The 12,917-nt window shown below is 42.0% G+C and overlaps 1 protein-coding gene across 1 annotated transcript in view; it reads left to right on the top strand.

Moving 5' to 3' along the window:
• Positions 1–4,338: 4,338 nt before the first annotated feature.
• Grip (Glutamate receptor interacting protein) overlaps positions 4,339–12,917 on the top strand; it is a 644,837-nt gene continuing 636,258 nt past the window's right edge. Inside the window, exon 1 of the mRNA XM_080285631.1 lies at positions 4,339–4,862. Within this exon, the coding sequence (XP_080141757.1) occupies positions 4,709–4,862 (154 nt within the window). The 5' untranslated portion in view covers positions 4,339–4,708. The remainder of the gene's footprint in view (positions 4,863–12,917) is intronic.

Below are 12,917 nucleotides of genomic sequence, written 5' to 3'. Positions count from 1 at the left end.
TGGGGATGGGAGGGAAGAAGATAGATGGAAAACCTCAACTGGAATGGTGGATAGGGGAGAGAGTGAAGGAAGAGAAAGTTAGGGAGGAGGAAAAAAGGAAATCGGAGGTTAAAGTAAGAGGGGACGGAAGGAACGAAAACCAGACTGAGAGAGAGAGAGAGAGAGAGAGAGAGAGAGAGAGAGAGAGACAGACAGACAGACAGAAACAGAGACAGACAGAAACAGAGACAGACAGACAGACATACAGACAGACAGAGACAGAGAGAAAGACAGAGAGACAGAAAGACAGAGAGACAGAAAGACAGAGAGAAAGACAGAGAGACAGAAAGACAGAGAAACAGAGACATAGAGAGTGGAGGGGAATGGGATAAAGAAGGGGCAAGAAAGAAGAGGGAACGGAGAGAGACAGGGGGAGAGATGGATGGACACCAAAGAAGGAAAGAGGAAGGAAGTGTAGGGGAAGAAGAAAGGGAGCTAGATCTAAGGGGGAGGAAATGAAGGGGAGGCTGATCTGAGGGGAAGGGGCAGAGATAGAGAAATGAAAGGGGAGATCTTAAGGAGAACAGAGGCACTAATAGACTTAGATAGGGGAGTTCACACAGAAAGAAGAATGAGAAGAGGACGAAGGGAGAGGCCACTTAGCCTGTTCGGTGGATATCTGGGGTCATCTATAAGGGGTCACATTCTGGGGTCATTTTTGTTCCATCGGTTGTGTTTCGTAAAAATGGAGTGGCTTTTGGTGTTTTTATGTGTGTGAGGGTAGTGTGTGGAAGGGAGTGATGCGCGTGTGTGTGTGTGTGTGTGTGTGTGTGTGTGTGGTCGGCGGTGTGTATGATGTAAGGTCAGCCACTCCACCTCTCACAATACCTCAGTCGCCCCAGTGTCAGAGGATACCCACACAACCACCAGGCATAATCACATCATTGTCTGAGCTAAATTTATCGTTCATTCTTTTTCTCTTTTTTTCAGAACATGACCTGAATAAATCTTTCTTCATAACACTCATGTTTCCTAAAAAGAATTTATATATTATCATCCCCTGCTGAGTAAGATTAGTGCACGCTGCATTATGGAAACAAAAAAAAAAACTACTGAATGGAACAGGACAAGGAGTAAACCAGCTCCAACAGTTTTGATCCGATTTTTGTCAAACTTGGTGGAAGTGTTGTGGAACTGGAAAGGGTAAAGTGATTCAGTTTTCAGAGTAACCAGTGGGAGGTACAGGTCACAGGTCATAGGTTCGACTTTAACTCAATACTGATTCGATCTGGATGTAACTTGATGGAAGGGTTTAAGAATAGGTGAGTGATTTTTTTTTCTCCAGAATAACAGGTCAAAGAACAGGATCATAGGAGAAGGTCAGTTTAACACTCTTAATCCGATCTGTAGCAGACTTGGTGGATGGGTTATAGGGAAGGGAAGGATGAAATAATTCGATTTTGAGAGCATGTGGTCAGAGGTCAAGGGCACAGGGAAGAGTCAATTATTCGGCCTTATGCCCCTTCATGCGGTCGGTACATACCGTACCTGTAGCGTCAGAACACACTGTTCATCATTTTCGAAGCATGGTGACGTATCACGCTGTAAATAGTATATTACAATCGGGGGAGGTGCTTCATTTCATCACGTCTACACGATTATCTTCTAATTTTTCTGTGAACCTATTCCATAATCACAGGTGCCCAGTGTGTGTATGGACAGGCCTTTAGACCGACTGAATGGCGCAGGTGTTGCCATTGTTTGGAGCATATGCAGAGCAATGTAAAAAGAAGCCATCTTACTGAAAAGATTGGTATATATATTGTTTCATTCCGACAGACTCCCTCTCAGTTCCAGAAATATAAACGCCCGGCACACCACTACACGTATCATTATAGCAGTTATGTGCTTCTCCAACCCTAGAAAATTGCAACTTTTATTCAGCAGCATAAAATCAACCACCTCTTTGCAATAGGTGGGGGTGTTCATAGCCATTCACCTCGTGCAGTGAATTGACACGGGGAACAAAATACTGTATATATTTTCTTCTAAGGGAGGCATTTCAAGGTCTTCAGTACGAGGAAAACATAATTTCAGTTTACTCCTCCTTCCTCCAGACGATATTACTTGTGAAGGATCTCTTTTACTAAACAGGCTATTCCTTCATTTATTCCTTCAAAATGATTGCGTATTTTTTTATATAATTTTTGCCATCTCTACACATTTTAATTTAGCTTTGGAGAGACTTTTCTAACTGCAAACGTTAAATATATACTTCCTTTACCCCTTCACTACAAGAGGTCTCCCCAAAGTTGCATATAGTCGTAACGAGTTAGTAAGAATATTTCAGTAAAAGATAACATAGGCTTCAATGGGCCAGTTAAGGCTGTCTTACAACTCTTTCAGTTCGAGAAGCCTCCCCCAGTCTTAATAAAATCGTCTGGAGACAGTAAGTAAAAGATGAACAATAGGCTGCTTCTCCGGGATGAACAGATTTAGGTGATTGTATGTCTTACCAAGAAACCGATGAGATTCGAACCGGACTGTCCCCCACCCCCCCAGTCCCCCAGGTTCTGCGTTTATAGACAGACCTCTGGTGTCGAACAGTATCTTTTACCTGCTGTAGATTCCATAATGTGTCTCAAATAAATAGGTTCATTCAGTCGAGCATAAAAAGCAAACAATCCTCCTATTTTCTTCTAAACCTGAAGCTTCCCTGTAAACGCGGAACTGCTTCACGATTGCTAGTTTCTTTACCTCCTTGGCAAGAGGGAAGTGGAGGGCAAGGTTGGAGACAGGCCACGGGACAGATGTTGGCGTCTCATCACACCCACCCACACATACACACACAATACTGAACCGCCATTATCCATTAGCCTTCCTTAAACCAGCCTTGTCTTCCTCCTCGCTCACTCTGGGGGTGGGAAAGAAACTAGTGATCTTAACAGTACACCTTGTCACCTACAACCAAGAGCTGTGAGCTCTGATCTAAGCGTTCATCCACATTCACATTTCTAACACTCCATTTACTGAGACACTGATGCTTGCATAATCTGTATGTGTGCCTCATTCTGGGTGGGAGTGTTATATACCTCAGTTTTAGCTTGATGAGGTGGCGGGATGACAACTCCACCTTTTGTTGAGGAGCTTGGCTAGTATGTATTATAAGCTAAGGGATTAAGCGCAAAAAAAAAGGCAATAAATGCAGTCCTACGTGGTGGGGGAAACTACGTGGCGGTGGAAATTATTAGCTTTGGCACACCACCATACCCGACCTCGTAAGCAACTCACCCCTCGAGCTGGCGTTTCATATCTAGTTTGTACGGTAGGACTGACAGCACTGTGCATGTGTAAGGTGAAGTGAGAGAGGGAGCTGGTGTACAGTGGTAACAAATCCACCGCGAAGCTAGAAGATGTGAAATACGAAACTCAGACCGGTTAGAATGTTTCTGCCCCCGTTCACCTATCAATACAGTTAGCGACCTGAATGTAAATTTGATTGTTGCGTGTTGTATTCAAGGGGAAGAGTAAGATTTATGCAGAAAGCGATTATCTACCATATTGACCATAGTGCAGTCAATAGGCAGAAATCAAACCCTTCTCCTCCCCTTCCTCCTCCTCCTCCTCCTCCTCCGGGGAGCGCGGTAGTTCAGTGGTAGGGCGTCGGGCTCGTAATCGTGAGGTTGCGAGCTCGCGCCCCGCCTGGTGGCTGCTGTGTTGGAAGGGGTAGTGCTCTCCTGTAACTCTAGCAGGGCTATATGATCTGATGAGGTCTAGCTCGGGGATTAATCCTCCTCCTCCTCCTCATCTTCTTCTCTTTCTGCTTCTTCTTTTCTTCTTTCTTCTTTCTTCTTTGTTTTTCTTCTTCGTTTTTCATTCTTCTTCGTTTTTCTTCAGCATTCTTCTTCGTTTTTCTTCATCATTCTTCTTCGTTTTTCTTCTTATTCGTTCTTTTTCCTTTTTCTTCTTTCCTCTTATTATTTCTTAAGTCCACTTCTTATTTTTCTTCTGCATTCTTCTTTCTTCTTCAACTTTCATCTTCTTTTTTCTTCTTTCTTCTTTTTTTCCTTTTTTCTTCGTTCTTTCTTCTATCTTTCTTTCTTCTCTTTCTTCTACTTTGTTTTTTTCTTCTTCAATTTCTTCTTTCTTATTTCTTTTTCCTTCTTCCTTCTTTTTTCTTCTTTCTTGTTCTTTCTTATTTGTTTCTTTCTCTTTCTTTAGTATGAACGATGCCATTGTGCTGCATGTTTTATTTTTTTATACTACAAAGACATAATAATTTTAGGAATTTTTTGCATTATAAGCCTTGAATAGCGTTCGAAAACTACTAATAATTTCTCACGCAGGTTCTAAAAAAATGTACCAGATACTGTAGTGAATACATGAACATTATAGTACCTTGGTGATACAGTGTTTTGACCTTATAAACTAGTGATATGTAGTGAGATTAACTTTGAAATTGCGAAGCCAGAGTGTGTTTAAGGAAGTTACATAACAGTGACGAAATAGTATCTAATTAACATTTCATCAGCACTGGGAAAATACTAAAACCAGTATAAAAGTAACTGATGTAAAATAACTAATACAATATGAGTGAAGGAACTAAGTAAATATCGCATCAGTGTTAGTGTATCAGAGGGCAGAAAGTCAGTGTGGTGTTGGTGATGTTGGAGAGGAGGCAGCAGTGTCAGAGGACCTGCTGATCACCTCCTTCAGTAGTGCCAGAATCATGAAACTCCTGAAAGCACTCATGACCCCAGGCTCCACCCGTCGTGCCGGCCCCTCCACCCCACCCTCACCCTCACCGGCGCCCTCGCCCACCGCCAGCCCCCGCAATGCAGCCCCTAAAGCCACCAACACCACCACCGTCAACACCAACAAAGGTAAGTCATTCCCACACCAGTGGAATTACTTCACACCTTTCACGATTCACTTTAGTCCTTATCCTGTTCGACACACATTTTTCACGATAATAAATAAATAAATAAATAAATATATATATATATATATATATATATATATATATATATATATATATATATATAATATAGAATCATCATCATCATCATATATATATGATAACAAGAATAAACTGCTAAACAACGCCACCGTAATGAAGGGACTAATTAACTCAAGACCATCCGAAGTGAAGGGATCAGTGAAGACTACAAACTCCTCCATTTCAGCAAGTGTCACCTACGCTGAATGAAATCGTCAGTAGATAGCGAGATTGAAGTCAGAAAATTGTTGTAGTGAAAGGAGATTAAGTACTCAAAACAACAATTTTTACTAGACAGTAGGAATTCTTTTCCTCTGTTCCCTCTTATTCCGTTTCATGTATTGATTTTTTTATGTTTTTTATTCATGCCAGAGTATCATCTTATCTGTGGTGTTATACCTGTGCTGAGGTTGCCTATGTTACATCCAATAGTGCTTGTGCTTTTGCAGTTCTGTCTATGGTACTTAGAGTAATAATAATAATAATAATAATAATAATAATAATAATAGTAATAAAAAAAATAATAATGATAATAACTAGTTACCTATTTACTTATTGTGTAGCCACAGTAAGGAAGCTTCGCCAGACCTATTTATGGTATTGATCATCTTTGTAAGCATGGGTACATTTACATTTGTCTGAATAACTTGCTAACTGTAGGTTTAACTTTAACCATATTCCTTTCAGACACAGAGAGGGACCACAGCTATATTTCCGTAAAGTTACAGCTTTACAGCTTTTGTGGTCGTCTCTAAAGCGTGGTACAAAAGAAAACACTGAGCAATTCGGTGCTTTCCACAAGGCTAAATGGCAAAATATTCAGCCAAAAATCTGAGCAAACTTTTTTTTAACATAGGATTTCAACCAGATAGCTGTATCTCAATTAGTTTCTGAGATATTTCATTTCCAAATATGCAATTTTTTCCTCGAAAATGAGGATATGACCTTCAAAAATAATTCAGGGTCATTTATATATAGCACAAGTACTTGGGTCACCCTAGGGTACCTTCCTGTATAATATCATCAGGATCTAAGGAGAAAGTGCAAAGAAAAATAGTAATATTACTTACCAAAACTATGAGCTTCTCCATATATATGGTAAAGCTCAATAATAATGATGATGAAAATAATAATAATAATAATAATAATAATAATAATAAAAATAATAATAATAATAACTGAATCTCTTCTTATATCCGCTCATCATTATCTTTCATACAACTATCCTCTCACGTTCAGCAATACATAACATAGTCCTTCATCGTTCATTTCATTTATCCATGCTCCATGCATCCTATTTCAGAATGGGTTCCGTCAGGGACGCTCCACTGGTGGTCTTCTCACCTACCTTTCAGACTCTTGGTCATCCTCCTTTCCTGACTTTGGAGAAAGCTTTGCCATTGCACTTGACAACTCAAAGGCTTTCGATCGAGTCTGGAACTGACTGCTTATGGTTACTATTCTTTTATCTGCGCCTTCATCTCTAGCTTCCTTTCTGGTCGTTCTATAGCTGCTGTTGTAGACGGCCGCCGTTCTTCTCCTAGAGCTGGTGTTGTTCCTCAGGGCTCTGTCCTATCGCCAACTCTCCTCCTTTTATTCATCAATGGCCAAAGCTGTATTCATGCGCTGATGACTCCGTGCATCACCTTTCCATTCGCTTGCCGCAGTGTTCTTCTCAGCAATTACGTCAACAAACATGGGTTGAGGCAATGGCATACCTAGTGTCTGACTTGGTCTCATATCTATGACTGTGATAAAAGTAAGCTTGTTGATTTCAATGCATCAAAAACTCAGCTCTTACATCTTTCAGCCAGTCAAAATCTTCCATAGGAGTATCGTTTATATTAGATAATATCCAACTCAGTCCTGCATCATCACTTATCATTTTTAGGTTTTCATTCTCTCTGGATTTATCACGGAAAGATCATATTGCCTCTCTTGTACAATCTGCTTCCAAGACATCAGGTGTGCCAAGCCTAATCAGTGCCTTCTTTACGCCTGAACATGTATACTTTATACACGGATTTTATTCGCCCATGTGTAGCGTACAACTCTCATGTGTGGGGAAGCTGGTCACATATAGCTCTTCTCAACAAGGTGGAGTCAAAGGCTTTTCGTTTCATTAACTCTCCTCCTCATACTAGCTCCCTTCAAACTCTGTCTCTTCGCCACACTGTTGCATCTTTATTTCTTTTCTATATCGCTACTTCAGTGGTCCCTGCTCTTCTGAAGTGTCTGCTTGCTTTCCTCCATTTCGGCGGGCGCGTAGAGCCCATCTGGCAGCAAAGTATCACCCCTTTTCTGTCCAGCTCTCTAATGCAAGAGTCAACCGATACTCCTAGTCCTTCATGTATGCAACAGTCAAGTCTGGAACTGTCTTGCTCTGTCTGTATTTCCATTGTTTGTTATATCGTCTTTTAAGCGTAATGTGCCTAGGCATCTCGAAATTAATGGATCTTTATTTTTTTTCTCTCCCTCTCTCTTGGAGGGAACAGTATCACGGGCTCTTAGCTTCTGGTTCTATCTTTTCTGCACACACACACACACACACACACACACACACACACACACACACACACACACACACACACACACACACACACACACACACACACACACACACACACACACACACACACACACACACACACACACACACACACACACACACACACACACACACACACACACACACACACACACACACACACACACACACACACACACACACACACACACACACACACACACACACACACACACACACACACACACACACACACACACACACACACACACACACACACACACACACACACACACACACACACACACACACACACACACACACACACACACACACACACACACACACACACACACACACACACACACACACACACACACACACACACACACACACACACACACACACACACACACACACACACACACACACACACACACACACACACACACACACACACACACACACACACACACACACACACACACACACACACACACACACACACACACACACACACACACACACACACACACACACACACACACACACACACACACACACACACACACACACACACACACACACACACACACACACACACACACACACACACACACACACACACACACACACACACACACACACACACACACACACACACACACACACACACACACACACACACACACACACACACACACACACACACACACACACACACACACACACACACACACACACACACACACACACACACACACACACACACACACACACACACACACACACACACACACACACACACACACACACACACACACACACACACACACACACACACACACACACACACACACACACACACACACACACACACACACACACACACACACACACACACACACACACACACACACACACACACACACACACATCTCCATGCTATTAACATGCTTTAGTTCCTGGTATTTCCTTGCTCAAACGCGTTCACTAACCTTTCACAACGACAGAACTCTTCACATTTATCTCTTAACTACCGAGTCTCGTCGTTTAAGAGTTAATGAGGTGCAGCTGGCTGTACATTTTCCCACCTACCTCCTGGTGCACTTCAGTATAATCTAGTCATTCCTGAATTTGCTTCCAACTGCCTTGATGTTTATCTCTTATTAATGTCATTTTTTAGACCCACCAAAGGATTTAATTCAGCATAGGAGAGATTTTCTTTTTTTTTTCACTGGAGGAGATAGACGTGGCATTCATTAGCGTCTTCACTACACAGGAACTATCTTAATCAGAGTGTAGTCATGTGGAAGTAACGAGAATAGAATAAAAACAACTTCCTCTGGCGAAAGGGTTCAACTAATTCTAATTATTTTAAATTAGAAACTAACTGCTTTAATACCTTGATGAAGACGCCTTTTATGCAACATTCTTAAATTTGAGCCATGATAATAGACCTTCAACCCGATGATGTGTTATCCATTTTATTCAAGCTACCATCAGACGATTTTGTTTAGTTTAGGAGAACCCTCTGATAATGAACGAGGTAACGAAGGCTCTTTAACCTCTGCAGTTTTGAAAAATATCTTCTAAGCTGAGTAAAGGTCTGGAGATAGCAGTAATAATAGGACGTCCTCAGACTGAAGGAGATAACCCACTTTTTTTTTTTTTTTTTTTTTTTATGTGTCCGACTCTGGGCAATGGCTTCAGGGCCTATTTCTCGGGGGCAGTTGCCTATCCCAAGGCCCAGTAGTCCTCCTACACCTCCACATGTCACCACTTCGGCGCTAACACCCACCGTCCATATTGAATACATGCAGGGCTGTCTCATACAGAACTGGTGTACTGGTGTTAGCGTGGGTACTTTTACGACATGTCGGCGGATCTTCTGGTAGATCAGGAAAGTCTGCTTTTATGAAATTCAAATCCTTAAACTGTTCCCTGCCCCAGTCGGGATTCGAACCTGGGTCCACTGGGACTGCAAGCCGCCACTCTACCGATTCAGCCACCGCCTCCCCCACTCTGCATATAATGGCTTTATATACAAGTTCTGCTAGAAACATGTTCATCATTCTTAACGAAAACAGCACCATTCTTCCATTTTACATATTTTTTATGATCTTGACTTTGACCTTTGATCTTTTTCGTCCTAATCATAGTCACGTGTTCCTCTGATGGCTTTTTATCATTATTCCAATTTTTTCGCAGTTCCATCTAATAGTTTTTTCACAGTGCTACTAACAGACAGACAGAATGACACTGTGAAAGAAAGTTATAACCATTGTGTCGGGATTAATGAGGTCAACGAATTCATTACGACAACCTTTATTATTTGTTATTCGTTCTGCCGTCTGATGAATTTATCATATACAGGTCAGAGGTTAAAAACTGGCTCCATTAACCCCTATGTCATTACTTTCTAATGTAATCATCGCTAAGGTCAGATGATAATCAACTCAAGAGGGACCTGAATAACTAAAGGGAGTAAAAACGTTCTCGGTAAGCTCCTTTATTACTGTGATAATTCTTCAGTTTCCTTTCTCTTCCCACCAGATAATTTTGAACAGGATGATCTTCTAGCTGTATGAGGGTTAAGTCATAAGTAATGCAAGATAGAGCAGTTGAATGAAGAGTATGTCTGCGCAAGTGGAGCCGGAAAGAGTCAGGGATATTGAACTTTTGTTGGTGCTGGAGGATTTGACGTAGATGGCCCTAGTGAAGGGGTTGAGAAAAATGTGATGACAGTACTGACTGAAGACAGTGAATGAAGGAAGTGAGTGGAAGCATTGAGTAGCAGTGATTGAAAGAACTAAGTGAAAATAGTGCGTGACAGCAGTGAATGAATGCGGTGTGTGAAATTAGTGCCTGAAATCAATGAGTGAAAGCAGTAAGTGAAGTGCGTGAAAGCAGAGAGTAAAAGCAGTAAGTGAGGCACGTGAAACCAGTAACCGAAAACCTGTATGAAAAGAATGGATGGAAGTAGTAAATGAAAACAGTGAGTGAAGGCAGTGAGTTAAAGCAGAGGATGAAAGCAGTGTATGAAAGACGTGGCGGAAATCAGTGAATGAAAATAGTGAGTGCAAACAGTGAGTCAAAGCAGTGAGTGAAAATAGGGCGGGTAACAGCAGTGAAAAAAATGAAGCGAAAGCAGTGAGTGAAAGCAATAATTGAAGGCAGTGAGCGAAAGCAGTGAAAATAGTGATTGGAATTTGATAATGAAACCAGTGAATGAAAGCAATGACTGAAAACTGTGTGAGTCCTACTGGCACCAGGACTAGGCACTGGCAGTGTTATTCTTGTTACCATCGAAGGATTTTACTAAGTTTTCATTGAGCTCAGGATAAACCTCTTGCAATGAATGGATGAAATAAAAGCTAACATGAGTGAAAGCAGTGAATGACGTGAGTGAAAGCAGGGAATGGAGTGAGTGAAAGCAGCAAGTGAAGAGAGCATCCCAAATGGAGGAAAAAAAGAGGTATTGACAACTAAATTCTCTCCACTACCAGAAGATTTTACCAAGATCAGGAAGAACCTCTCATTGCGAACGGATTGATCAAAATGTAACATGAATGAAATGTGTGAATGAACTCAGCGAATGAACGCAGTGAAAGACAGCAGAGTGAAAGCAGTGAGTGAAGAGAGTGTCATCCGGAATGGAGGGTGAACGAGGCGACGACAGGTGCCACGCGCGCTGCTAAATGAGCGTCGTGTTTACATTTTTTGCCGCCACACCGTCCCGGCATCTCTGGCTCCCCCGACACGAATTTCAGGTTGTGTTGTGACGGATCAGAGGCGCGGTGTGTAAACAGTGAGGCGGCGGGGTGAGCTATGAGGGGTGCTGGTGGTGGCCCCTTCCTTGTCAGACGCTAGAGGACGCACCGAGACCAAGACATTCCATTCCCGATACACCGAGTACGAGTGACTGAGACTTTTCAGGTGTAAACAGATCGTGACTTCATTAAGGGAAGATCTCACTGGCCTTCATGCACCAGAAAAGGAACACCAAGATATTTCATACCCAATATACCGCGTACGTGTAGCTCTGACAGTAAACGGATGAATGGCCTTCAAGCACCACGAAAAGATCGCCAAGATATTCCACACACGAAAAACTTAGCACGATTGACAGACTTTCCAGAAGTTAACAGACTGTGACTTTATTAACGGAAAACCTCACTGGCCTTCATGTACCAGGGAAGAAACAATTTTCAGCATAGCAAGCCTTGCATTCTTTCCGTGTGTAAGCTTGGCATGTGAAAAATGCTCGTTTCAAAATAAAGAATTTTTTTACCTATATGCTCTATCATTCAAGATACTCGTATGTACAGTCTCTGGCAGTAATTTCATTGCACGTTACTTTTCAAATAAAAATGCGAGATTCTAAACTACAGGATATTGTTATTCTGGTACTGTTTGGAATCAGTTCTGTACAACCATTGAGTGAACTGAACTTTATTCTGATTCATTTCGTAGTCGTACTGTCTTCGTCCTCAGCACAGATATAAAGCTGGCACAGATCTCTAACTCCTTCAGTACAGACTATCATATTCTATTCTTACCACCCACTAACAATACTGGTAAGGAAATACGCTTAGCAGAGATAGGACTGTAAACGAATTTTTGTATATTTTGTTCTTGCTGATGTAAGTCGATTTTATTCAGTATCATTTACAGAAAAGGAGGCAGAGTATATTGGCATTCATTGTTTTATAATAATTACTTTTTATTTATTGTTGCTGCTATAGTTTTATTCGACGTGGAAGAGACAGTCCTTAATGAATAGGGCTGATTTCGTATTCCACATAAATCCTGCATCTGCGCTGAAAACAGATATATGAGTGTCATAACTTTTAACTGGCTCACAGCACTTAGCACTCAGCGGCACACACAGCCTCACTCATCCGACAAGAGATACAAATTGCCCCCCGCCCCACCACCCTTCACTCAGGCAGATGGAGTTCGTCTGCTGCCTCAAAATTAGGCCTAGGTTGAGGGTTATTTGTCGAGGTGAGGGGTGAGGGTCGGTGTGGGGTGGGTGGGGATGAAGGAGCCGGGTTAAAATTATGCCTGTCAACTGCACGAGAATCACTAAGTCTTTCCCTGGAACACTAAGCACAATAACGCAGGTCCCTAGGTTTAGCTACTGTTGGGTGAATAGGGACAAGTGAAAAACAAGCCTGAGAATGGATCCCGATGTCTTCTAGTTGTGAATTGCATATGCTACCACTACACCACCGGCTTCTCATTGGGTGAATACGGGTGGGGATGGTTGGGAGACGATAGGAAGAGAGAATATAGGTGGATTGGTTGGGAGAGGATTGGTTGGGAGAGGATATAGGAAGAAAGGGAAAGTGGGGTAAGAAAGAGGAGTGAATGACTGGCACACCTCACGCCTCACAGGAAGCAGTG

The sequence above is a fragment of the Coenobita brevimanus genome, chromosome 107, assembly GCF_032717465.1.
Source record: "Coenobita brevimanus isolate Jiangsu-jjx chromosome 107, ASM3271746v2, whole genome shotgun sequence".
In the NCBI taxonomy this organism is placed as follows: Eukaryota; Metazoa; Arthropoda; class Malacostraca; order Decapoda; family Coenobitidae; genus Coenobita; species Coenobita brevimanus.
The sequence above is the reverse complement of the archived record's forward strand: the minus strand, read 5'-3'. Positions and strand labels throughout refer to the sequence as shown.